At 44.5% G+C, this 27,814-nt stretch overlaps 1 protein-coding gene across 2 annotated transcripts in view; it reads left to right on the top strand.

The window, feature by feature from the left end:
• Positions 1-27,814, top strand: part of EEPD1 (endonuclease/exonuclease/phosphatase family domain containing 1) — a 122,956-nt gene that overhangs the window by 59,502 nt on the left and 35,640 nt on the right. For both annotated transcript variants that reach the window (XM_052638466.1, XM_052638465.1), the window contains exon 3: positions 21,587-21,638. In XM_052638466.1, coding sequence (XP_052494426.1) covers positions 21,587-21,638 — 52 coding nt within the window. The remainder of the gene's footprint in view (positions 1-21,586; positions 21,639-27,814) is intronic.

The raw sequence follows: 27,814 nt of genomic DNA, 5'->3' as shown, positions 1-27,814 counted from the left end.
GCTTTTCAATATGCTGTCTAGGTTGGTCATAACTTTTCTTCCAAGGAGTAAGCATCTTTTAATTTCATGGCTGCAGTCACCATCTGCAGTGATTTTGGAGCCCCCCAAAAAATAGTCTGCCACTGTTTCCACATCTATTTCCCATGAATTGATGGGACCAGATGCCATGATCTTAGTTTTCTGAATGTTGAGCTTGAAGCCAACTTTTTCACTCTCCTCTTTCCCTTTCATCAAGAGGCTTTTTAGTTCCTCTTCACTTCCTGCCATAAGGGTGGTGTCATCTGCATATCTGAGGTTGTTGATATTTCTCCCGGCAGTCTTGATTCCAGCTTGTGCTTCTTCCAGACCAGCGTTTCTCATGATGTACTCTGCATAGAAGTTAAATAAGCAGGGTGACAATATACAGCCTTGATGGACTCCTTTTCCTATTTGGAACCAGTCTGTTGTTCCATGTCCAGTTCTAACAGTTGCTTCCTGACCTGCATATAGATTTCTCAAGGGGCAGGTCAGGTGGTCTGGTATTCCCATCTCTCAGAATTTTCCAGAGTTTATTGTGATCCACACAGTCAAAGGCTTTGGCATAGTCAATAAAGCAGAAATAGATGTTTTTCAGGAACTCTCTTGAATTTTTGATGATCCAGAGGATGTTGGCAATTTGATCTCTGCTTCCTCTGCCTTTTCTAAAACCAGCTGGAGTATTTAACTTATTGGTAATCAAAGAAATGGAAAGTAAAGTGAGATAGCATTTTTTTTCCACTCAGGTTACTCAGCAGGGGTTGTGCTGAGAAAGGTACTTTTCTAAATTGCTGGTAATGGTATACCTGGGTAAAACTTCTCTGGCACAAAGTTTGTAGAGGCTTAACTATATACACGGAGAAGGCAGTGGCACCCTACTCCAGTACTCTTGCCTGGAAAATCCCATGGACAGAGGAGCCTGGTAGGCTGCAGTCCATGGGGTCGCTGAGAGTTAGACACGACTGAGCGACTTCACTTTAACTTTTCACTTTCATGCACTGGAGAGGAAATGGCAACACACTCCAGTGTTCTTGCCTGCAGAATCCCAGGGACAGGGGAGCCTGGTGGGCTGCCGTCTGTGGGGTCGCACTGAGTCAGACACGACTGAAGCGACTTAGCAGCAGCAGCAGCAACTATATACATACTTTTTGACTTGGTAAAGTCAATTCTAGAAATCTAACCTAAGGAAATAAGTAGAAATTCATCCGATATATGTAATAATAAAGATAGTCATTATTCATAAATAATAAAAATATGGAAAAGATCCACATATCCAACAATAGTGAGTTATGTACATATACACAGGAAATAGACTGAAATAGTCATCCAGACTTTAAATTATTTTTTCTGAGGTTATTTATATATCCATTCTTAACCAGGACCTTTTTTTCATTATGCTCACTAATGTCCCATTGGCCAAAGCAAGTCATATGACCAAGCCATTGACTCAGGGAGAGCAGACCACACGAGAGGTGACTACTGATAACCGCCTGTATAACCATCTACCATATGTATTCATAATATGATTGCAGTTCCTAAACATGAGACACGTAAAGACACGTGCACATATGGAAACATGACAGAATGTCATCTGCGGTTATTCTCTAGTATCTTCTTCTGTACATTTGCAAAATTTCCTGTAGTGAGTATATATTTGATTGTCATTAAAAAAAATGTGTTAATTTTAAAAGAATGGCTGTGGGTTTGGAGATCTTAATATATGATAAAGGGCAGATTCAGGAGAATTATTGGATGAATAGAATTAACTGGTGTTGGTGACTTTTTAGATGATGGATGAGGCTGAGAGTAGGTGGGTTCAAGAATAAAATAGCTCAGGCCTTATACTGGATGGTGTCCAAGTTGGAGGAAGGGATGTAGGATATCTTTGTGGCGGGAAATCTCCTCTAACAAGTTGAGTTTGAGGTCCCTCTGTGGCATTGTAGTTAAGAGTCTGGCAGCTAATGGAAATATAGAACTGGAGTTCAGAAGAGAAGTGGGGGCTGGAGAAAGGAATATCTTTTTGAATCACTGGTGGTCACTGAGAGAGAGAAAATATGACTGAATTCTTGAGCTCACTAATATTTAAGGCCTTGGCAAAAGCAGTGCCAGACCAGTTCCAACCTATGACACTTCTTCCTTATCCTTTCCTGCCCCAGGCTGAATAACCCCATCCCACCCCCATCATCTGTGGTCTTGGCACTCTGTTCTTCTCTTTTGGAGCACTCGACTTATTTGTAATTAAGTGACCACTTGTGCAATTAATTGATCAATGGAGGTGCCCCCCACTGGATTGTCAGCTGCATGAGAGCAAGGCAGGGTCTGTCTTGTCCACTGTTGTTAATCAGGGTTGCCTGCCATAGGTTTCCCAGGAGGATGAATGAATGAAAACAGCAGGCAAACCAAAGAGGTAATGGATAAGAAAGATTCAGAGAAGGTGCAGGGGGCCCAAGAGAGTTTCAGGAGAAAAGTTTCAAGGAGAAAGCAGGCACCAAGTGCCAGTGGCGGTAAGAGACGGAAAAAGAAATCAACAGAGAAAGCAGTGTTAGAGTGGGGCTGCAGTCAGGTCCTGGGGGAAAGGAGTGTACTCAGTCATTCGAGCAAAGGTGAACTGTTTGGTCTTGGAGAAGAGGACTGGAAGATCTTCTGAGTGGAAGGATAGTAAGGAGGGAGGGACAAATACAATTTGTCCCTTAGCATCCATGGGACATTGGTTCTAGGAACCCCTGTGGATTCCAAAATTCAAGGTTGCTCAAATTTCTTATATTAAATGGCCTAGCACAATGGCTACAGTTGGCCTTTGTATCCACAGATACTGGGATTTTCTCAGAGTGCTCCTCAAGTCTGGTCTGGAGATCTTAGATGTGTTAGATGTGAACCACATGAAATTGGCTGTGTTGAAATCTTCGTGAAATTGGCATTCTTTGCTATATAGGCTAACTCAGGAGTTCTCAAAGTATGGGTCCCAGTCTGGCAACTGCCTCTCCTGGGAACTTGTTAGAAATGCAAATTCATATTTAAATAGAAGACCCTGGGGTAGGGCTCAGCAATGCATTTTAATAGCCCTCCAGATGATGTTCACTAAAGCTCAAGAACCACTGTCCTAACCCCCAAACTACAAGCAAGTGGTTGTTGGAAGTTAACTTGCTCCCCTGACGTTTATGCAGGAGCCAGCAACAAAACAACTCCAAGAGCAGGGATGTCTGTTTTCTTACTGCCTGCTTTCTGGGAGAATTTTTAAAGTTGTCAACTCAAAACCTGCTTTGGAATTCCCTGAAGTTGGAGAATTGGTCTGATAAGATTGAGGCCCCTGTCTTGCAGAGGCTTCTTCCCTGTTGTGTGGTCAGCAGTTTTTGCTGGGATTCCAGGCAGCTTTCCTGGCCTGACTCTGAGCATGAGTTTCTGAGCCAGCCAGTTAGGGGAGTGGGGGTGGGGAAGGGGAACCTCCTGGGCCTCCCTGAATTCACTATTTTAAATTGAAGACAGTGAAGGACCCCAGGGATTACAGGCTAGAGGATAAGGTTTCACATCAAGCAGCTGGAATGCATAGCCGCGATGTCCGGGACCTATAGCTTTGAAAACTTGGTGAGATGCTGTTGCTTAACAAAACCCAGCCTCGGCCCACTGGCCTCCATCCTCGCCAAGACTCGGCACCATTCTGGGTCACCAGGCTCCTGCTGCACCTTGGGATTCCCCAGAGATAAAAGCTAGGCAGCCCTGATTACTGCTGTTACTTTCAAGAGGCTCGACTTAGCTGCAGCTTGCAGTATGGACACTCAGCAGGAAATGTTAATTGCTGGAGGCACAGAGTGGATTTTTCCCTCTTTGTAACTCAGAGGAACAGATATCCAGACACCAGGCAGATCCCCACACATTTGAAGGTGACTCCACAAACCAGGGGTTGAGATTTTCCAGATAACCGAAGCTCTCAGCAGAGTAAGTGCCCATTTGCCCCTGCAGTGGGGTGCCTACTGGCATTCTAAAAGCCTGTGCACATGATGCTTTGGAGGCTTTGCTGCCTGGGATTTGTGTTCCAGTCTGTTCTGTGTTGTTGAGCACAGTGTCATGGGTAGATTCTGAGGAGCTGGAACCTACCCTGTCCCGTGTTGGGAATATTCATGGGAGGGAGACAAGAGCAGGTAAGTACCTCCACTGTCCCTGGGAGCTCCCTTTCCTCTCCTGGAAGAACTTTGGGCTTCCCTGCAGAGCACAGACTTGTGTCCAGTCTAAGTTCTTTATTTTGCACACTTATAAAGGTAAATCTTCCTATGCTGCCAAAATCACAGGAAAGATAGGAGCTCTTGGTTCTGGTTCTAGTTTATTTGTATAATTTTGAGAAAATGACTGCATCCAAATACTTTTTTTTTCCCTCCATGAGTGGGCTTTAGTCATACTTTTTTCCCACTAGTGGGCCTCTGTGTAAAATATTGGGGGCAAAATATTGAAAATAATTTTTTTTTATCAAGAGTATTTGGAAATCTAAAATTCCTGTACCCACTGCTCTAGTGTCTCCAGAGAAAAATATCCAGTTAACAAAGGACAGGAAGGAGATAGTTCCAGAACTTCAGTTAAGTGACAGAGGTCTGAGTGTTCACTGTACAGGGCTGCTAAAGCTCTCGTGGGCCTTCCAGTGTCACTCATCGGTGCTGGAAGACATTTCCCAGGACTGACACCCCACCCCCCTGTCATTCACTAGTTCTGATGAAAGAAGAGTTGAAAATGGCCAGTAAAATGGTGGTCAAATAAATGTAAATTTAAGTAGCCTTATAGCACCTTTCCCACCTATTGGATTAGGGAGGATGTGCAGAAATTACCCAGGACAGGGGAGTGGGTTGTAGAACTACCGGTGGAAGTCTAAATCTGCCAAGCAATTTTGCAAAACTTATTTAAAATCTTAAAAATGCGCATAGCCCTTGACCTCCTGGAAAATTTCTGTTTGAAACAAAGTTATGCAGAAAGTAGTATGTTCCAAGTTTTTCACCAAAATGATAATTAAAACAGTAAAAAACTAGAAACAGCCTTGATGTCCAATAAGGATTATTAAATTATAGCATATGTCTATATTTAAATCTGTATCTATATGTATATCTTTATTACAGTTACATCAGACAGTACTTAATAACATATATCAGTTAATGAAAATGACAATAACTTACAACTTAACAGTTTTAAAATAATAGAAATAACATTATGATTCCAATTTTATAAACTATATGTTTTCACTTTTTTTTGAGTCTAAAAGGATTTATATCAAAATGTTAATGGTAATTCCTAGGTTAGAGAATTGCATTTCTTTTCTCTTTCTTTCCTTTTTATTTTCTAAACTTTCTGCAATAAATATGGGCTTAGTAAATTATTTCTTTTAAAAAATAAGGAAAAGATTCCTATGAAATATGCCCTAATAATTGCTGCTTTAAACAACTTCATGCCCAGAGCATCTAGCTGGCTGGTTTGCATTACAAGAAGGAATAAATGTTTGCTTTTTACTGATTAATGGGGAAGGAGGATGTTGTCTCTGACAAAACACAGAGGTGAATTTCATCTCACCTAAAAGGAAGAGAAGCCTTTGGTAAGAGGTGAAAGTTCAGCACTGAAAGCTAGATGAGGAATTTTGGCTGGAGCATTAAGCTGGAATCACAGACCCTATGTTGTGTTAGATAACTTTCTGATTTCCAGTGTGTTCTGAAGGTGGAAATTTTCTTCTCCTGCACATTCAGTGAATGGCTCTTACCCTCTCCCAGAAAAATGAAACAGAAACTAACCTCTTGAGACTGTGGCAGTGACAGTTGAAAGCAGCAGTAGTTAAGTCTCACTGGGCACAAGTGACGCTGCTTGTTCCTAAGGGTTGGGTGATGGGCGGGAGGGGCCAAGAGCAGAGCCAGGCTCATTTCCTTGCGAAGAACAGCTGGGGGGATCATTTACACTGAGAATTGTGTGAAAATACCATTCTTCTTGGCTGAAAATATGTGATCAAATGTAAAGTTGGGCTTTAGAAATATTCATTTCATGGTAGCTTGACAGGCTTAGGATGGAAACATTAGATGGTTGAAGAGGAGAGGGTGAGGGTGAATGGTGATTTCATCCAGGTTAGAAAGGGCTAACAAAAGCGTCAGAGAAAGCCCCAGACAAAGGCCCTGAAGGAGAAGCATTAATCAGGTCTGCAGTGGAGTTGGAGGCTGGGGTTTCACACTGGCACCTGGGGTCTGCAGGGAGTGGGTCAGTTGAAAGTGAGAGGAAGAATTATTTTGAGGCCAGCCTTTGTGTGAAATATCAGAAATCAAATCGTTGGGCTGCAGCATTACTTTGAAATGATTCAATAATATTAATATATATATGCATATATGAATTGGTAGATGGTTAGAAGGACAAATATGTGAGAAAAGAAATATGGCAAAATGCCAACAGTTTTGGACTGTGGATAGTAGGTGTGTGGGTCTTCACTGTACAGTTCTATAAACTTCACTGAAGGTTTGGGGGGAGAATCATTAAAATATTGGGATCAAAAAGAGCAACTAGATGGCAAAACCTAAACTCATGACATTTACAGAAAAGATAGGTAACAAAGAATCCCACAGGAGTCCCCAAATACAAAAACCTGGGATCTGAAAGAGCCCCAAACCCTTAGTTATTGGCCCAGGAGCTGGCCAGCACACGTTTAAAATGTGTGTGTATGTATGTTACCTCCATATTCGCAGGATTTGGCACACAGAGAGGTCCTACAGTGCGAAAGATGAAAATGTCAGAAGGAAGCCTAATGAATGGAAAGGGAAGATAGGAAAACGTGACAAGATCACCCCGGAGACCCCTCTCATGGTTCTGAACCAGTTGCTAAGAGAAGACCACAGGAAAGTGGAAGTGCAGAGGGAACAGGCTCAGCTACAGCCCACCTTTTGCCAGGTGAGGCCGTGCAGGATGGGGACACAGTCCCTACTGTAGATATTTGATCTGGTGCACTTGATCTGGTTGGTTCATATACCACACCCCCGAGCCCACCGCCACCATGAAAGCCAAGGAATAAACAAAAAGGGTTCGGGAAAAGCAGCTGGGGAAAGGTGGTGAAAAGGGTTTCTTCATCCAGGAAAAACTCTCTTCAAATGATATTTGCAGCATTTTCTGATTGTATTAGCCAGATGTCTCCTTGTGTAAACGTGTGTTGAAAAAAAATTGAAGGGGAAGCCTCAGGTTCCAAGAAGTCCTCAGTTCACTTGGATCAGAGAGATGAATGGTAACAACTTGCAAGCCTCCTTGACTTAGGGATGTCTGGACCTGCGTTTTCATAACCACTTGGATTAAGAATGATCAATAAGAACCTCATCCAAGGTCTAAGGCTTCATCTCTTAACAGTTAAATATGACACTGGGGAGGAAGTTGGATGAAATCAGGAAGTTGGATGAAACCAGTTAGGGCCCTGAGCTGAGTTTGAATGACCACTTTGCTTTTGAGTAGTGAGAGTAAAGATTTTGTTTTATTCATTGCTCTGTCTCTGGTGCCCAGAGTCATGCCTGGCATGTAGTGAGTGCTCAGTAAATATCTGTCGAATGAATTTAAAAAAAAAAGTGAGTCCTTTCAAGTCATACGGACCTGGGCTCAATTCTGTGTTTCTAGCTCTTGTGTGGACCTTACACAAGCCAACTAATCACTCTGAAGCTGCAAAATAGGAGTAGAAATTCCTGCCTCTTCAGTTGAGAATAAAATATCCCAAAGCCAGGAGTAAGAAAAACTAATTTTGTAGTATCCAAATCAAAGAAATTTTGGGATCTGCAGTTTGTTCGGAGAAGGTGATGGCACCCTACTCCAGTACTCTTGCCTGGAAAATCCCATGGACAGAGGAGCCTGGAAGGCTGCGGCCCACAGGGTCGCGAAGAGTTGGACACGACTGAGCGACTTCCCTTTCACTTTTCACTTTCATGCATTGGAGAAGGAAATGGCAACCCACTCCAGTGTTCTTGCCTGGAGAATCCCAGGGATGGGGGAGCCTGGTGGGCTGCCGTCTATGGAGTGGCACAGAGTCGGACACGTCTGAAGTGACATAGCAGCAGTAGCAGCAGCAGCAGCAGTTTGTTACCACTGTGTCATTGAGGAGAAGTTGTGAGGTATGAGTGAAACAGAAGAATAAAGCCTTAGCAGAGAACCTGACGTCTGGAAAACACTCAATTAAAAGCATCCTCTTTCTCGCCTTCATTGGTTCTGTCCGCATTTCAGTCTGTTCCTGTGTCTTGTCTTCCATACTTCCCAGGGATAAAACCGCCCAGTCTACCGTAGTTTTCTCTCTTGCCGTTAAACCATGCCATTAACTTCTAATGGGCTTTCTTGTGGGGCCTCAGACCTTAGATTAGGCCAAATGTTTTAACCTTTTTAGAAAGTGGCATGAAGTAGGCAATTTGCTGCTGCAGAGGAGAAGTGTAGGTTGGAAAAGCCTTTCTCGGTCTCCACCAGGAGCCCCTTCCCCTCCACTATCCACCATTAGGCCTGCTTATCTTCACCTTTTCAGTTAAAGTCAGTCGCCTTTGGCAATTCCTGTGGTTTGTGCTTGAGGTGATTTCCAGGGGGCACTGGCCTGATTCCACATAGAGGGGCTTCCTGAGAGCCAGGATCTGGGATGCCTGCCAAGTACTCAAAAGCCTGGAGGCCTGAAGCGCCCGAAGCTTGACTGAACCTGTCTCAGGAAAACGGGTTCTCTATGGGGAACTTCTCCACGTGTGGAGCATCCAGAGCCCTGCAGTTTGAGGGGGAGCCTGTCTTCCCATCTGCTGAACAATCCAGTTGCTAAAAATAGGAGACCAGACATCGTCTTGCCCTTCAGAGATGCTGTCTCTGGAAGCATTTGGCTGTTGCCGAAACCATCTTCCTGTTCATCAGAAAGACACAGGCTCCACTCTGGTTCCAGGTGCTCTGTGGCTTGCAGCTCCTCCTAATTTGTCCCTGAAATACCCATGATGACACAGAAAAATAACAAAACTCCCAAGTCAGCAAAAAACCAGGGACTGACAAATGCCAGGATCTTGAAAGCGTCAACTGATGATGTCGAGAAGACAGAGCTGGGCCATGGGGCTCTGTCTAGGATGCAGTTGATGACATGAAGATTCGTGGAAAGGAACCCTCAACCCCCCTACCCTGAGAAAAGTCAGAAAGTACTTTATACCGTCTCTTTTGTTTAGTTCCCGACTCATGTACTTGAAGTAAATTCTAACTGGTTGCGCCCCACCCCTGACACACACACACACACACACACACACACACACACACCCACCCACACACCCACACACACACACACAATTTTTCCTCCTCTCAGCTGCAGACCTCAGAGGTGGTCTTCAGTAAATTCATCTCTCTTTATCTTTATTACCCCTGTATCCAAGTAGAGAAAGAAACCATGGGAAGAAAACCAGATGGGGAATAGGGGAAACTGGCAGAATTTTGGTGCATTCTAGTAAGTATGTTTCCCCAAAGCAAAGTGCTGTAAGGAGGGTGCCCCGGGAGCTGTGCATGCGGGAAGATAGAAAGCTTTCTGTCTTGAGTTAAGTCTCAGGGAAGGAAATGAACTTTGTTAGAGCAAGCGTTCTGAATCACTGGAAGCCATGTCTTTGCCCTGTCCTCTCCCACAGCGGGTACAGAAACACCCATTCTTTATGCAGGTGGCGAGAAAATGGAACCATTGCCAGTCTACTCATAACATCTGTTGAAATTTCATCACTGGTCTGGACAAACTTTTCCTTATTCAAGGATGAATGAAGACAAAAGGCTTCTCTGGTGGCTCAGGGCTGAAGAATCCACCTGCCAATGCAAGCAATGCAGGAGACACAGGTTCGATTTCTGGTTCAGAAATATCCCTCGGAGGAGGAAATGGCAACCTCCACTCTAGTATTCTTGCCTGAAAGGTCCCATGGACAGAGGAGCCTGGCGGCCTACAGTCCATAGGATCACAAAAAGTCAGACGCAACTGAACAACTGAGCATGCACGCAAAGACAAAAAACACTGTGGGGAAAAGTCCGCCAGGGTAAGGTAAAGGCAATTGCTTCTAAAGACCCAGAAGCAGGTCTGTTTTTGGAAAAATTACCTACAGCAGGCTCCAGAAGAGCATTTGGGAGAAATGTGTAGCATTCTCAGTATCTACAAAAAGACATGGCCTCCCTGCAGTAGGAGCTGAAAAATGTAAGGCAAAGATGGGTTGATATGAAAAGGCAACAAAAAGGGGAAAAAAGATATAGATTAAATGAAGAAAGGTTTTGAGGAAACAAAAATCCAGCTCCCGAACTAAGATCCAAATTTGCAGGAGTATTAATAGAAGAGTATTAATATGTGAGAGGCTGAATAATGGCCCCCCAAAGATGTCCATATCTTAATCTGGAAATCTGTGAACACTAAGTGCAAAAACTGACTTTGCCGACGTGTTTAAGGTGAGGATCTTGAGAGATGGCGAGGTTATCCCACGTTATCCACATAGGTCCTAATTGCAGTCGTAAGTGTTCTTGTGAAAGATAGGCAGAGAGAAGTTTGATGATAAAAGAGAAGGCAGTGTGACCGTGGAGGCAGAGATTGGGACCATGTGTCCGCAAGCCGAGGAACGTCAGCTGCCACCAGAAGCTGGAAGAGGCAGAGGACAAATTCTCCCCTGGAGCCTCCTGAGGAAGTACGGCTATTCTGACAACTTCATTTGGCCTGGCGACACTGATCTTAGCCTTCAGGCCTCCAGAACTATAAGAAAATAAATGTCTGTGTGGCAAGTCACCGAGCTTGTGATAATTTGCTAGGGCAGTCAGGGAAAGCTAATACAAATGCTATGGAACATCAAATCAGTGATGTGGGTGAAGGAAAAAGAAACTTGAGAAACTATTCTGGAAAATAGAAGATAGAAAACAAGAGTCAAGGTTTAGATACAGAAGATGGAACTGACAGCCCACATTTGGCCTGTTGGTATTGGTGATTATTGGGGTTAGTGCCCTGGACAAACCTAGACAGCATATTAAAAAGAAGACACATTACTTTGCCGTCAAAGGTCCATCTAGTCAAAGCTATGGTTTTTCCAGTAGTCATATATGGATGTGAGAGTTGGACCATAAAGAAAGCTGAGCACCGAAGAATCGATGCTTTTGAACTGTGGTGTTGGAGAAGACTTTTGAGAGTTCCTTGGACTACAAGAAGATCCAACCAGTCCATATAAAGGAAATCAGTCCTTAATATGCATTGGAAAGCTGAAACTCCAATACTTTGGGTACCTGATGCGAAGAACTAACTCATCTGAAAAGACCCTGATGCAGGGAAAGATTGAAGTTGGGAGGAGAAGAGGAGGACAGTGGATAAGATGGTTGGATGGCATCACTGACTCAATGGACATGAGTCTGAGTAAGCTCCAGGAGTTGGTAATGGACCGGGAAGCCTGGTGTGCTGCAGTCCATAGGGTCAGAAAGAGTCAGACGTGACTGAGCAACTGAACTGAACTGATCAGATACTTCCCTGAGCTAATGAGAGACTGTGTATAAATCTAAAGAGCTCACTAACCACATTCTAAAGAAACTGAGGTGAAAGAGGCCCATATCTGGACATACCCTGGGGCACATACAGAATACAAGAATAAAGGGGAAATCTGTGAACACTAAGTGAAAAAACTGACTTTTTGTGCAAAAACACATTTCATAAGTGCCCAAACAGAAGAAGTATAAAAATCAAGATGACTTTAGGTCTGTTCTGTATATTGAACTTGTCAGATTAGAATACCAGGGAGTTGTTGGTTTTGTTTTTTTTTTTTTTTTTTTTTAAGTTTAGATATATTCACACCTATCTGCCTTGGGAATCTGAAACAGTAAAAGCTCTTCTGCTTATCAAGTAAGTTTGTGAACCATCTATAAAGTGTTTTTGGGGGAGGGGGGATTATGTTGTGGCCCAGCTACTTTATACTTACTGAAGTGTCCTCTGTGTATGAAGCCCATCAGAAGGGCTTCTGAGAAGCCCATTCTCAGACATGCAAGGGCTTAGGAAAATAAACATGTTCCTTTCTTTTAAATTTTAAAGATATGTTGCAGAAGCTGAAGTGGTAAGGAAGAATAGAGCTCAAGAATAGGTCGCATAGGCACTGTAATCAGTAAACGTACAGAGCAGTTTAAATTATTATTTTAAGTCTGGTTATCCAGCAGATACAAATGTCAGAAATTGTTCCTAAGATAAACTGTGGAATGGAAGGTCAACAGTACCTGTGTTCTGGGTCTAAACCCTAGAGTGCTGTTAACAGAGATAAACGAGGGAAGAGGAGGTAGTTTGTTGTGTGATTTATCTGAAATAGGTTGGTACCCAAAAAAGTTATTTCCTGTATTATTTTAATCTTTGGAGAATTGTTAATGGCTAAAGAAAGATTCTGAATAGTATTGGTACCAGTAATTGCCATTTACTCTGGTAAAAGGAGATTTTTACCCGGTTTTTACCTTTTACTAGTAAAAGGGTGTTTACTCTGAGGTACGCAGCATGCTAAAAACTCTACCTTCATCGTCTCTGCTCAAGACCACACTGTGGTTGCCAGGTCCTTTCCCTCCCACCCACTGTTCTTAAGGTTCCTAAGATCCTGCACCAGTAGGTGGTGCTGCTTGAACCCCAGGCTGGCTGATCCCAGAGCTCTTCTCTGTCCCTGTGCTAATATGAAAAACTTACAGGTAAATCCTGGAAGATTCTAAAACAACTGGAACTTCTCAAACACTGGAAACAGAAAAGCAAAACTCATCATAAAGTAGAGCAAAGAAAGCATCAATATATTTTTAAAAGCAGAAAAGGCACAGGGTACTTTCTTTAACCACAGTGTACTAGAATTATAGAAAACACAAAATTATAAAATTTAAAACCCAAATACTTAGAGATTTAAAAAAAAAGCATAATCCAAACACTATGGAGTCCATAAGAGACCAAAGAAGACTAGACAGAAAGTAACAAGAAGGCTCCATAACTGGATTTGAAACAAGGACAAATATTTACCTGTAGAAAAATTAATGGCTTTATATATGCAAGAAATCATCTAGATCACTGAATATTTAACTCAAGAAGGCAAGTAGAGAAACTAAAGAAAACAATGGAAGTCAGAGAAAGAAATCAAAAAAGATAAATGTTGACCTTAATTAATTAGAAAAAGATGTTAAGCTTGATAAATCCTGTTGCTGATTTTCTCAGAAGACCAACAAAATAGACTGATTTCTCAGAAATCTAATTTTTTAATTGAGAGAAAATATCTATACACATTAATGAGGAAGGGGGCCTGACCACAGAATCAGAAGTTGTTTTTAAGTTAAAAATGATTACTAGTGCAATTCTGGGCTCCAAATTTGAAAATCTGAATGGATTAGACAGTCTTCGAAGAAATGGAACTTACTGCAATTGATACAAGCAGTTGAAAACCTGAATAGAACAAAAACCACAGGAAGATCATCAGAGAAGTTTCCTGCCCACTGTTTTGCAGACTAGTTCTTGCAAACTTGCCAAGAAGAGTTACCCAAGCTAAATTCCACATAGACTGTTCTAGTCCTAATGTGCTGATTCAGCACTTGGCTTTGGAGGGAAAGAGTGGGATGCAAGCATGTTTGGCTGTGATGGGGTTGAAAGGTCCCATGTGAGAAGAACCCCTCCTCCCCTGGGAGCTGGTCCTCTCTTCCCAAGTCTGTGCCCACTTGCATCCAGAGGCTGATGACCATTGTGTTCTTAACCCTCAGCCAGTGGTAGAACATAATAAAGCATTAGGGAAAATGAGTCTGAACCTAACACCCACGGCAACTTCTAAAATTTGGTGATCGAAAGAGGGAACTCTTCCTTACTTTGCTCAGGGGAAGATAATGGGGAGCTTTCCTCGAAAGGGAAGTGTTCAGACAGCTGGATTGATATGCTTTCTGAATTTGACTTTTGTGAAGTTTCATAAGTGCCCCCACCACCCCATCCTACCTGGGACACATGAGTAGAGAGCAGCCAGTTCCTGGGACCAATGGCCCTGCTTACATTTCTGCCCTTCTCTCCATCCTCTCCTCCTGCCACTCCTGTTCCTTGCTGGAAGGCTGCCTGTCCCCACCCCACTAGTTTATTCCGCTGTGGCCAAGACTCTGGCTTCCTGCTGAAGGTGTGCATGGAAACCCTGCTGTCCTCAGTGGCCTGGCTGCCAGGCCCGGGGACAGTTTGGGCTCCTGCACTGGCACAGAACTTGCATTCCCAGGAATTGCCCACGCCTTCCCCTTTTTCCTGCAGAAGAGGTGGTGGAAATATTGTATTACCAAAAAGCAAAACAAAACCACCCTGGCATTGTTTAGGACTCTTTTGACATTTAGTGTGTTAGTCATTCAGTCATGTCTGACTCTTTGCGAGCCCAGAAGTTTCCTCTATCCATGGAACTCTCCAGGCAAGAATACTGGAGTGGGTAGCCATTCTCTTCTCCAGGGGATCTCCTGACCCAGGGATCAAAACAGGGTCTCCGTATTGCAGGCAGATTCTTTACCATCTGAGCCACCAGGGAAGCCCCTTTCTGACCTTTACGATTCCCCCAAATTGTACAAATGGTGATTATGCTCTGAAAGAAAAGCTGAGCCCTGTAGATGATACCATTGGTGGAGAGGGATGATGATAACACAGGGGAGGGGTGGTGAAAGCAAGAAAGAAGGAGGGAAAGAAAGGAAGAAGCCCTGAGAGGGGTCGTGTCTGCACTTCATTACATATTTATATATATTTAGATGGCTCAGATGGTAAAGAATCTGCCTGCAATGGAGGAGACCTGAGTTTGATTCCTGGGTCTGTAACATCCCCTGTAGAATGACATGGAAACCGAGTTCAGTATTCTTGCCTGGAGAATTCCATGGACAGAGGAGCCTAGTGGGCTACAGTCCACGGGTTGCAAAGAGTCAGACATAACAGAGCAACTATCACTTTTCCCCCATATTTATATCTATATATAATTATAAAACTAAGATCATGGCATCTGGTCCCATCACTTCATGGCAAATAGATGGGGAAACAGTGGAAACAGTGACAGACTTTATTTTTTTGGGCTCCAAAATCACTGCAGATGGTGACTGCAGCCATGAAATTAAAAGATGCTTGCTCCTTGGAAGAAAAGTCATGACCAACCTAGACAGCATATTATAAAGCAGAGACTTTACTTTGCCAACAAAGGTCCATATAGTCAAAGCAATGGTTTTTCCAGTAGTCATGTATGGATGTGAGAATTGGACTATAAAGAAAGCTGAGCACTGAAGAATTGATGCTTTTGAACTGTAGTGTTGGAGAAGACTCTCGAGAGTCCCTTGGACTGCAAGGAGATCCAACCAGTCCATCTAAAGGAAATCAGTCCTTAATATTCATTGGAAGGACTGATGCTGAAGCTGAAACTCTGATACTTTGAGCATCTGATGCGAAGAACTGACTCATTTGAAAAGACCCTGATGCAGGAAATTATTGAAGGTTGGAGAAGGGGATGACAGTGGATGAGATGGTTGGATGGCATCACTGACTCGATGGACGTGAGTTTGAGTAAGCTCCAGGAGTTGGTGATGGACAGGGAGGCCTGGTGTGCTGCAGTCCATGGGGTCGCAAAGAGTTGGACACAACTGAGCAACTGAACTGATATTTATTTATTATAATAATAATTATATGCACTTAATATGGTGATGAATTCTTGGCTTACCTTCTGCGCCTGAGGCAAATTGTGCTGGGGACCTACCACCCTACCCCTTCTACCTGGAATTTAATCTCACTGTTTCCTCTTCTTTACCTCCCATCCATCCATTCCTCACCCTGTGAAACCTGGTGTCTCTACCACTTCCTGAAAGTTCTCTGTTCCAGAACACCAGCCCCAGCTTCCCTGGCTTCCTCAGAATCAGAGCCAGCACCGCCCCCCACCCCACCCCACAACTTTGTGTGTCACGCTCTCCCCTTGGCTCTTGGGCCTCGTGCTCTGGGTTTTCCTTCACCTTCCTGGAAGTTCCTTCTCTGTTCCCCCAACAGGCCCTGCTCCTCTGCCTGCCTCTTATGTGGTGATGGTCCTCGGGCTCTGTCCCTCTGCACAGCCCCTGGGTGACCTGCCTCCTCAGTCACCGTCCTCGTGTGCCTGGTGTCCACTGCAGAGCCCAGAACTCGCGGAGGGACAGTCAGCTGCTGTTCATACCCCAGTGAGAGTTCCCACAGGCCCCAGCGTCAGTGTGTCCAGGACCTGACTCACTGTCTTCAGGCCACATAGCTGGTCCTTCCAGCCCCCACTTTCACAGGCTGGGAGCCGAGGGGATGTTTCTCTCCCACACCCCCGACAGCTGCTTCTTCATCAGGTCCTGCCAGCTGCTGATCAGTTTGGAAATAGCCCAGTGCCTTTTCCCCACACCAGCCTCCGTCATCTCTTCCTAGGACCTATCTCAGGTCTCCCTGCCTCCAGTCTTGTCCTCCATCCCACTCCACCCCCATGGCTTCTCCACATCAGAGCCATTTTATGCATTTATCGGGCATCTTCTGTGTCCTGGGTCCTCTGCCACACCACAGCTCTAAATCATCTGGCCGCTCCTTGCCCCCCAAGTACAGGCCAAGCTCCTTAATGTGGCTTAACAAGCCCTCTCAGAGGCCTGGCCCTGCCTGTTTCTGCAGAAGACTCTTTAAGCACTTGTGCCACACCCCAGACACCCCATGTTCCCTGGTCATTCTGCGGTCCCTGTGGGGGCTGTGCCTGACCTCCCACCTTGTGCTACTCCTGGCACCCCACCTCTCTGCCTTGCAAGCCCGCAGGTGTCAGCCTAGGAGTCACTTCCCAGGAAGCCTCCCAGCTGTGTTACTAAGTTCTTCAAAGAGCTTCACAGCAGCCGAGTTTGCCTCTAGAGAGCGCTCTTCACCTGGTTGAGGCACTTACCTTGTTCCTCCGTTAAGCTTAGAAGTTTGAAGGCAAAGGCTACGTTGTATCATCGTACATCACTGTTTCCTTCGCATACATCGTTGTTTCCTCTGCATCCAGTAGTGCCTGGTACATAATACTTACCCCTTAAATACTTTATCTGGGTAGTGAATGCTGGCTCCATTGTATTACACCCTTTCTGCGTTTATTGAAACCTACTATATCTCATGCACTAAGCTATGGCACTTAATAAATGCAATGGAAACTCCAAGTGTCAGAATCCTCAGAGAAAGCAGGCTAGAGTGAATTCTTGACTCTGGTGCCATGTGGGTCATAATCTGTTCTGGAAGCGAGAGTTTCTGTATAGTTGGGAGTTTATTCTTTTAAGTGCCTTTGTGCAACCACATAGTTACTTTTTATCTGCCTTTAAGGGGTCATTGAGGTTCATTCAGCCTGCCACCCTAAGCAACAGGGTGCCCTCCATCTTCTCTTTAACTTTGCCTCTTCTTTTCCTTGCTGTCAGTGTCTACCTGACTCGTTCCCCTTCACCACTTCAGATTCCATTACAGACCTCACTGTGCCAGCCACTAATGAGCTCTGTAAGACATCTGCCCTCAAGTGCTTCACTTCCTTGCTGCTTACTTAGCAAACATTAATTGCATGCATTCTAGGTCCTTCTAAGTGTTGCCCATCTTGACTTCAGAACTTGGCCTTAAAATGGCCATTTTTCAAATAAATTTATGGCTGTCAGCTGCTTTTGTGTGACTTGCCTCTCTTCTCAAAGTCAAGTGTGGAAAAGAAATAGAAACTTCCATCTGATGGGAGCTCTGCTGTTTTCAGAGGATGCTGACCCAGCACCAGGTCACCCCACAGACATGCCCTGTTTAGTCTGGCTCTGCTGGTCCATGTTGGAACCTGGAGAGTCTCAGAGAGACATGCCTCCCATAGCTTGTGCCCCAGCAGCATTCTAGCCCCTTTGAGGTCAGAAACAATAGTGCATTCATCTTTGTTTTCCTGGTGCCAGTGTATGTTTGTGGAATTAGCAAAAGAATGGAAAAAGGGAAGGAAAGAGTGAGACATGGTGAAAGGGAGGGAGAGAAGAGGGGCAAAACTGAAATTGAGAGATGAGATTCCTTCCAAGGTAAGGAGTTAGAGGTGTCAGATGGAGGATTTGGTAAACGGGTTCATTGCTTCTTCGTGTGTGTGAAATTTCCTCCCAGGGAGTATCTGATGTGCTGGAAGAATCTGATACCATAAACACTGAAACAAATACTCCAAACCTGGAGAGTTTCCAATAAGGTAAGAACTAACAGTAGGACAGTTATGTAATGGGAAAAATCTTGAAACTCCTGAAGATTACAACTCTAAGGAGGAAGAAACCCGAGCTTTCTGAAGAAATCCACTGTTATGAGGAGCTGGAGCAGTAACTTCTGATTAACATGTATTGTTTCCATTATGAACCTCAAACCATCTAGATTTGAATGTCTTGTTATCTTTTCTCCATCTGCCCTTAAAGCAAGCTCATACTGTCTTGCTGGGTTTTAGTAGTGTGAAAAGGTCTTTATTTTTTTCTGCTCCCATTCAATACACAAAACCTATTTGGTATTGATTTTAGAGCAGAAGTTAAATTGGTTTCATCTCACATGCCAACTTCACTGGATTGGCTGTGGCTTACTGGAGTGTCCAGAAGGATTCTGAAGCTGTAGATAAGCTAATGGGGGGAAGTTCCATGCAAAGAGGTGAAGAGGGTTGGAGAGCGTGTATGCCAAGTATCTGCTGTCCCTGTTCAAGAGGAAAGTAACCTGGTGAAAGCAGGGAATAGCGTCCTTCAGATTTTGACTCTGAAAAGAGTCAACAGATATTGTTTTAATTTCATCTTCATTCAAAGCCTGAGACTGTTGGTTTTCAGATCATGTTCTACAGTGGTTTGAATATAGTATCTCTGTGAATACAGAGAAAAAGAGAGTTGAGTTGATTAACAGTGTTTAAATCTCTTTCTCTAACCTGTTGATATCTGATCCTAAATCAGACTTCCTGGCTATAGAAAAGGGCAGGAACAAGAGACTGTTTTGGAAGTCCCTCCAATATAAGTATTTTCCAGTGGTTATTTCAGAAGCAGTTTAAGCTTCTGAAACTTGAGTTACAGCTGGACCCTCCTTAGCCTGCAACTTGCTGTCCATGTTGATAACCTGGAATCTAGAGGTGTGTATTGGGAATTAGAGTGTGCCAATGAGTGGCTGGTAGCTTTGACCTACCACCAGACAGAGCAGGCATTTCTACAAATGTGTGTAGCACTGTCCAACCTGAGGAAGACATGAAACACACAGAGTCATCTCATTGGAGGGCTTCCTTTTCAGACAGAGAAACTGAAGCTTGACTAGGGATTTTAGCTATCCATACCAGTAGCAATTTGGTCTGCAAGCCCCTGGGCCCTCATGGGTGGCCAGTAAATAGATATCCCTGGGTGTCCTTCATGTCAGTTATAGACACCACAGATGTAGTGAGAAGACCCCTGGGCCCCCGGCCTCAAAGAGGTTCCCTGCTAGTGAGAGGAAACAGACAAAAGCAACCTGACAAATAAATGCTTTAGGCTTCCCAGATAGCCCAGTGGTAAAAACCCGCCTGCCAATGCAGGAGACTTGGGTTGGATCACTGAGTCGGGAAGATCCCCTTGAGGAGGAAGTGGCAACCTGCTCCAGTATTCTTGCCTGGGAAATCCCTTGTACAGAGGAACCTGGTGGGCTACAACCCATGGGGTTGCAAAAGGGTCAGGCACGACTTAGTGACTAAACAACAACAACCAGTAAGCACACATTAAAAAAAAATCCAAGGTGACCAGGAATGCTGCTAACATTTGAACTTAGCCTAGGATGATGTAATTAGATGCAATTGGTGTTGTCAAGGTCTTGGGGAAGACTTTTTCATGCCAGAGAAACAGCAAAAGCAAACATGTCCAAGAGATGAAGGAAACTCAGTGACTGGAGCAGAGCGAATGCACAGGGTCTTATCCATTAGCCCTGATGTCTGCTGAACTGTTGGTGGTGGTGGTTTCTTGTAGGCCTTTAACACTTGTATTAGATTTGCTGAATTTACTTTTAAGTAAACCTTTGCATTTGGTTGGACAGTGCCTGCCTGTCTGTATAGGGAGATTATTAAGAATTCTGTAGGTTGAGGTGAAACTTGTTACGGGCATAACTTCCTTTGAGGGAGGTGTGTGGTACAGGTGGGGCCCATTTCTGCTCCGGAGAGCTGGTGCAGGTTGGTAGGGGTGCAGTGACCAGTGGCCACAAGCAGATTAGCTGGGTGGGGAGGGAGCAGAACGACACCATGGAGAGCTGACCTGCCCCCCAAACAATCTCACCAAGCTCTCACTTCCTCCTGTGTGCTGGGCAGTATTGCCCTGGCTGCCTGCTCATTGTGTCCCCAGACACTTCAAAAGCAACTTGTCACAGGAGGGACCTGCTCCCACACATCGGAACTCCCTCCTCTCAGCTGCTGGCTGAAGTCTGGGCTCTGGCCCCTAAGTTGGAAACTGGCGAGTTGTATACACTCTAAGCCCTTTCTCTTCTCCATGGTGCCTCTGTCCCTGGTTGCCTTTCTCCCCAGTCCCCTCCCCTGGCAAGGCTAACCTGGTCCCTCCTAGAGGAAGCCACCTCTGCCCTTGGCCAGGCTGGGCTCTCTCGGCTCCCCAGCCAGTCCGCTTGGCACCCTACTGGTCCTTTCCCTCAGCGTGGCCTCTGGGCGGCTGTGAACTCCTTGTGGGCAGGGAGCAGGTCAAAGTCATCAGGTGCTCTTGGCTTCCTGCGCCCAGTAGGGCTCCATCCATATGCAGGAACAAATGAGCGGATGAGCAGGCCGTCTTCATAAGGCGTGATTTTAGCTATTTGTTCTCACCAGAGGGACATCAAGGGAAGATTAGTGCTGAACATGGGTAACTGTTTTCTTCTTTATATTCCTCTGAATTTATTGAAGTTGCTCACATAAGCAACTATCAATTGCTTTTAGAAATTTTTGTGGGGAAATGTATGCAACATAAAATTGACTATTTCAGCCATTAATAAGTGTACATTTCACTGACGTTAAGCACATTCATTTTGTGTGCAACCATCACCAGCATCTCCAGAACATTTTCCCAAACAGAAGCTCCATTCCCAATAAGTAAGAACTCCCCATTCCTCACCCCCCAGCCCCTGGCAACCAGCACTCTACTTCCAGTCTCTCTGGGTTTGACAAGTCTAGGGACTTCATGTAAGAAGAATCATACAGTATTTGTCCTTTTGGTCTGGCTTATTTCACTGAGCATGATGTCTTCACGTTTCCTCTATGTTGTAGCAAGTGCCAGAATTTCCTTCTCTTAAGGCTGGACAATATTTTATCATGTGTGTGTCCTGTATTTTGTTTATCCACTTATCCACTGAGGCACATTGATGTTCTCACCTTTTGGCTGCTATGAATCATGCTGCTGTGAACGTGGGTGTGCAAATATCTGAGTCCTTGTTTTCAACTCTTGTGGGTATATGCCAAGAAGTGGAATTGCTGGATTATATGGCAAAATCATTTTTACAATTCAGAAACATTTTAGATAGTTCTGAAATGGTCATTTCAGCTCAAACCAAAGGTCACCTTCAGACTGGGGGTGGTGTAGAAATGCAGGCTGAAGTTTCAGACCTTTGTTTTCATGATTTGTCTCATGCTTGGCGACGTGAAATGTTTTGTTTTCAAGTGTGGTTTTAATTTTTTTCTTACAGCATCAAGCTGCTAGCTGTGCAAGAACTACTTGACAGAGAGGCCCTGGAAAAGGTAAATATTTTATTCTCCCTACCCCAGATTCATAAACTTAGAAAAGAGTGCCACACACAGGGAAAACTCCGTTCTCTATTGCCAGAGACAGCGCTTGCAACAAAGTTGGTCTGTTATTTTGTATTCATAACAGTCAGTGAACCCTGCAGATTTTCAGTCAGAATGCCCCCATATTGCTCATAGGCCATTAATGCTTGCAAACTCTCCCTTGCTTGGCTTTTTCAGAGTTGAGTGGAAGCAGAGGCTCGTCTTGCTGTGGGCCAGGCTCTGGAGCAGGCTTTCTGTGCCCGGAAACACCACATACCCGATGCTGCCAGCGTGCCAGATTCTGTGCTTCCCTCCATCTCTGCTTGTGTGTGTTCTTGTCCGAGCTTGTGGATGCTAAAGTTGAGGCAGCAAGGTTAGGGAACTTGCTCTAATTAGGAAAATTAGCTAAGTGGCAGAGTAAGGATTTGAGCCTCATGGTTTTATTTCTAAAACCAGTGTTTTTTCTGTTGAATAGTCAAGCTCATGAGTTTGAACTCCTTTGGGAGCTACTTCTGTGGTTTGGGAAACTCTGTCCCACATGTGCCCTGGAAGGAGCTAGTCAATGTGTCTTAGTTCTCCATGTTCAAGTCAAGCACTCATCTGGAGACCTTTTGCCAGTTGTGGGTTCAGTCTGAGTGCTGGATGGCCCAGGTGCCACCCCGTGGGCCTCCCAAGCAGTTCCCCTGGGTGGCTCAGGACTCTGGCCGAGTATGTGGCCATGGTTATTAATTAGACTCTCTAAGGGTAATGTAAAAGAAATTGGTTAGCGAGATAAGCACCCAAGTGATATTATTCATATAATTTAAAATATTTTGATTAGTAGTCAGTCTGCTGGTTGTCACTAAAGCAAATAAAGTCTTTAAGCACCAGGCAGTGATGTGTGGGAAGGGAGGTATCTATCTGAACTCTGGCTCTGAATTTCACATCCCTCCAGCCTTATTTGTATCACAGTTGGAACAAGGGTGGTGCTGCCCGCCTGACCTCAGAGAGATGACATGAGAACCAAATGAGTTAGTGCGGCGGAAGGGCTTCCTAAGTGCCAAAGGTCTCGACTCATTAATTGTTAACTACTCCTATCAATTCTTAATCCAGCCATTAAAACATACTAGGTGTACATGAAGATTCTTTGTATGTTCTTGAAACTTTTAAAAAGTTACCCCTCCAGAAACAATTTTCTTCGCAGTGTTCACTACAGGTATTTGTTTACTCTTTAATTAAAAAAAAAAAATTAGACAAAACTGGTAAACACATGGCGACCATGTGCTAAGGTGCATCAGCACAATAGAAACACAGGCACTGAAAATATCTATAGCTCTTTAGAGTTGTGTTAATACCCTTTGTGGAGAGGCCACACAGCCCAGCCAGCGTGGGACACTAACAGCTTGTGGAGTCCAACAGAAAGGGAGCTTATAGTGTGGGGTTTGCACAGCTGGGCCCAGAGCCACCTCGTCCTTCTTAAGCGGGTTATCTTGAGTTATCAGCCTTCTCTGTGGTTTACTTTGCCAGTCTGTAAACTGGGACTCTTTATAACCCAAAATTCACAGAAGATTTGAGAAGATCAAGTAGACAGCTTATGTGAAGGACTTAACTCCATACCTGGCGCTCAGTGCTCCCACAGAGGCAGCTACAGCCCGTGTTGTTTCGCCTTCCTCTTCCTCCTCCCTCCCTCCCTCTTTCTCACCACGTTTGATGATGGTTTTGTACTGTTCCCCCATCTCCATAAATGACCAGTAGAAAGACCTATAAGATAGCTTAAATATGCACAGGGGCCAGCTAGGAGCCAAGGTGACTCAATTTCCTTCTTCCCTCTTTCATTTGTGTGTTCATTCATTCACTCACACTACGGCTTTTGTTGAGCTTTCAATATGCAGGCAAGTAGCAAGCATTTCTAGAAAAGTCCAGAAGCGATCAGTAGACTTGAGCTTGGCAGCCAGTTGTATTTTGAGTGACACATGGCTTATACCTGTCTTAGTGCTATTTTTTGCAATAAGATTGGTTCAGTTCATGTTAGAATAAGATACATTCCCTAAAGAGCCTTAGGAATTACAGATTCTCACCTACCCAGACAAATTAAAGAATCACCAAGGAAAGTTCTCAGTAAGCTATAGCAATAGCTTTGCTACTCAGAGTGTGGTCTGCAGACTGACAGTATTATAAGCGTGTTAGAAATGCAGAATCTCAGACCCCGTTGCCTGATTCAGTTTGCATTCTGACAAGACCCCAGGTGGTTCTTGTGTACCAAAGTCCAAGAAGTTCTCCTGAGGAGTATCAGTTACTATCACGATCACTGCTGTTGACTAGGCCAGTTTCATAGAGAACCTCTGAGGTGTCAGCTTTTTGCCTTAGTGGGCAATCAGGCTTGCTTTCTTGTGTCAAGAGAAGTAAAACACCAGAAGTCTATTTGTAAACAGTTTTTATCTGGTTTGCCTGCTTTTTCCTTTCATTGAAAAAATAGGCTTAGTTAATTTAATACGTGGAGCCAGCAAGAATGACCTCAGACACAGATCCTACAAACCTCGCACCTCTTTAACTGTCTTTACAGTTGGGCTTCATGTGGCAACCTGCTTTAGGGTTTTGCAATTACTGAACTCCTTAGATCCCACCACAATGGGGCTAGTCCCTTCCAGACAGTCCCAACAGTGGGGACTTACACATGCCTTTCACTTATAAGATGGAGGCTTTTCTGAAGGAGTCATTTCCCTCATAGGTATTTGTAGGTTAAATTTCACCAGCAAAATATTTAAATTATGTAAAACATAAAAGGCTACAAACCAGCAGCAGCAGTGTTTTGGAGTCTTCTCCAAAACAGAGTAAGACTTTTCGTGCTTTTTCTTGCTAATGTTAGACAGTGTTGTGATCTTAGCATTTCAGTTCAAAACTAGCAGCCATTTGTCTGACTTGTACTTTCTCTGGCTTTAGGTGGAGAGCTTGTTCATTTTAGGAAGTGCCAAGGCTTTGTGGGTTTCTACAGAGCACAGAGGAGCTGTGGGGAGACTGCTGTAGGAGAGTGGGGGTCCCCTCCCAGCCCTGGCTCAGTTTAGCCATTAGACCTGGCAGGCTGCCTTCCTCAGAGGCCCTGGCCTCTTTCCTTATCCACGTAACCGCTTTCTGTTCCTTTTGTGGACCTTTCCTCTAAAAGTCGTTAAAAGTCTTGGGTTTCACAGATGATCCTTGATCACATTGTGAAGAGAGGAAAATTCTCCTTTTCATGCTCTGTTAATTCTTTCTCTGCTCCTTGATCCAGTGATTCTTACTGGTTTTAGGGGCTTCCATGTTTCATCTGAATGGAGAGGAGAGTGGTGAACACCTGCCCAGTGACTGCCATGTGTAGATCAGCAGGTTCCCAGTTTTTACCTCTTCAAACACTTTGTCTTAATTCAGGTGTCATCGTTTGGGATGGAGACTGGGAACATCTGGGAGGTCAAGTCTCTGAATTTCTCTTCTCCATCAACATTACACAAAGGCATTTCCCAGACAAGTGACAGTTATTTGTCATTTTATTTAAAAAATAAGTTATAGACCATACAATTAATAATTGCTTCTTGTTCCAAAAATCTGTTAGAACTTTGGGAAGTGTTAGTTGCTCAGTTGTGTCTGACTCTTTGCAACCCCATGGACTGCAGCATGCCAGGCTCCTCTGTCTGTGGGGCTTCCCAGGCAAGAATATTGGAGTGGGTTGCCATTTCTTTCTCCAGGGGATCTTTTTGACCCAGGGACCAAACTCGTGTCTCCTACATTAGCAGGCATATTCTTTATCATTTGAGCATAAGTGTCAGGATATGTGACCTTTCTTTGAAAAAGTGGTTTTTGGTTTTTTTTTTTCCCAAATATCCATCAGGTGCCAAGAGCAAGGACTTGCTCTGAGACAGATGTAGGTCTTCCCACCTTCTCTCTTTTCTGTGCTTTAAGAGCAGGATGCTTTTGTTTTTCTGAACTTAAGTCGCACAGACTTGTTTCCCAGGCTCTATAGACAGGCCCCATCTAACGCCTTTAAACGTGGCATTGCATGAAAGGAAACAAAAATATTGGTACAGCTTGATTTAGTAAGATCACTTTTCAATGACCCTTTCAAACAGTTTCCTGCAAAGCTGCAAACAATACTTTGGCCGTTCCCTCCAGCTGGAGGTCACCCTCTCCCTGGAGGGGCCAGAGGGCAGGGCACCAGCTGACCCTAACCGAGACCCAAGTCTGCTTGAAGAGCTGTCTGTGAGAGCCAGGTCTCCTGGGGGTTCAGGATGCCCAGCTCATAGTCATCGCCTGTCCTACCCACCTTGGCCCCCACCCCGTTTGTGAAATTGTCTAGGACAAAATGCCTGCCAGTCTCCATGCTGCTGCTGCGGCTAGACATCTTTCCTAGAATTTCCATTGTGAAGTCTCGCTCTTAGTCTAGTTTTCCTGCAGGTAGAGCAGGTGATCTCTGGCCTCTTGTGCTTTCCATGTGAGAGGAAGCACATACATTTCACCAACAAGCCTCAGAACAGAAAAATTGAACTTGGTGTTTGCACATGGTGGCGAAGCAGGGACTTTTCCAACTGAACCCTAGCAGTCAGTAATGTTGGAATTAGAAGTTAGTAGCTTCCTGCATGGAATGCTGCTCAATGCTATGTGGCAGCCTGAATGGGAGGTGATTTGGGGGGAGAACGTATACATGTATATATATGGCTAAGTCCCCTTCACTGTTCACCTGAAACTATCACAACATTGTTAATTGGCTATACCCCAAATCAAAATTAAAAAATAATTTTTTTTAAGTAGTTAGTAGCTTCCTGGAGATTTTCAGAAGGAAATAAGAGGTAAATGATTATCACATAGATTTGTGTGAATAAACTAAGGATGCCAAGTGCTTCTATCTCTAATTGATGGTGGTATGTTATAAACATACACACATGCAAACACGTGTGTGCTTAGTAGCTCAGTCATGTCCAACTCTTTGTGACTGCATGGACTATAGCTTGCCAGGCTCCTCTATCCATGGCAATTCTCCAGGCAAGAATACTGGAGTGTGTTTCCATGCCCTTCTCCAGGGAATGTTTCCAACCCAGGGATCAAACCCAGGTCTCCCACGTTGCAGGCACATGTATGAGCTCTAACTCTGTTATTATGCTCTTTTGGAGTGTTTTTCTCTGTGATTTAGACTTCCTGTTAATTTAGTTTGTGTAGCAGTTGAGTGCTTATGCTGTGCCTAAATCGCACTACATGCCAAGGGAGATAAAATTATAAAAATACGCTTGAATGGCATACATGGAACCCCAGAATGTCAGAGCTGAGGGAGACTGTTTAATCCAGAGTCCAGCCCTGTCATCCGTCACTTTGCAGACAGGATGCAGAGGTGCTGAAGTGTCCTTCTTGCCTGGGCCCATAGCAGTTGCGTTGGTAGAATCAGGACCTGCCCCGGCGGACTCAGTTCTCGTCCAGTGCTCTCTTCAGTGTGAGCACCGCCTGGGCTCTCTGGTCTCATTTATCTTCGTCTTCAGCTTCAGTGGACTTTATGGGGGCTTCTGTCTCTGCATATTCCAGGCCTGGGAGCATATCCAGACAGTTGGTCCCTGGTCCAGGTGATGAAGAATTTAAACCGAGGTCTTCTCATCCTTGTAGCAAAACAGACATGGATTTGTGCTGTTTGTCTCCATGCGTGCCCCTTGGTCCAACAGGGAAGACAGAGAACGTGGGCTGGAGGTTGGAGGAGAAGGAAGTCGGAGGTTCAGGGTTCAGGATGCAGACACTCTCGGGGGAGCATCTGAGAACAGGGGAACTCTCAGTGGTGTGAGGGCTGCAGAGAGTGGGGGCCACTGCAGAGGAAGGCCATGAGGAGCATGGACGAGGACAGAGAACGTGCTGCAAACACATCCTCCGTAGGGTCAGCGTCACAATGAATTGCTTCAAGAATCTTAACATAAAACGTGCCGTTTACAAAATAGTACTCTGTGTGGACTCAAAAGTATCAGAGTAAGATTCTTCAGCAATCTGGACTTGTTTTTCTCCCATGCCTAGTCCTTCACATTGCTGTTGTTTAGTCACTAAGTCATCTCCAACTCTTTGGCCACCCCGTGGACTGTAGCCTGCCAGGATCCTCTGTCCATGTGATTTCCCAGACAAGAATACTGGAGTGGGTTGCCATTTCCTTCTCCAGGGGATCATCCCGACCCAGG

This window comes from Budorcas taxicolor, chromosome 4 (assembly GCF_023091745.1).
Source record: "Budorcas taxicolor isolate Tak-1 chromosome 4, Takin1.1, whole genome shotgun sequence".
Lineage (NCBI taxonomy): Eukaryota > Metazoa > Chordata > Mammalia > Artiodactyla > Bovidae > Budorcas > Budorcas taxicolor.
Note: the sequence above shows the minus strand (reverse complement) of the source record. Positions and strands in the feature narration are given on the sequence as shown.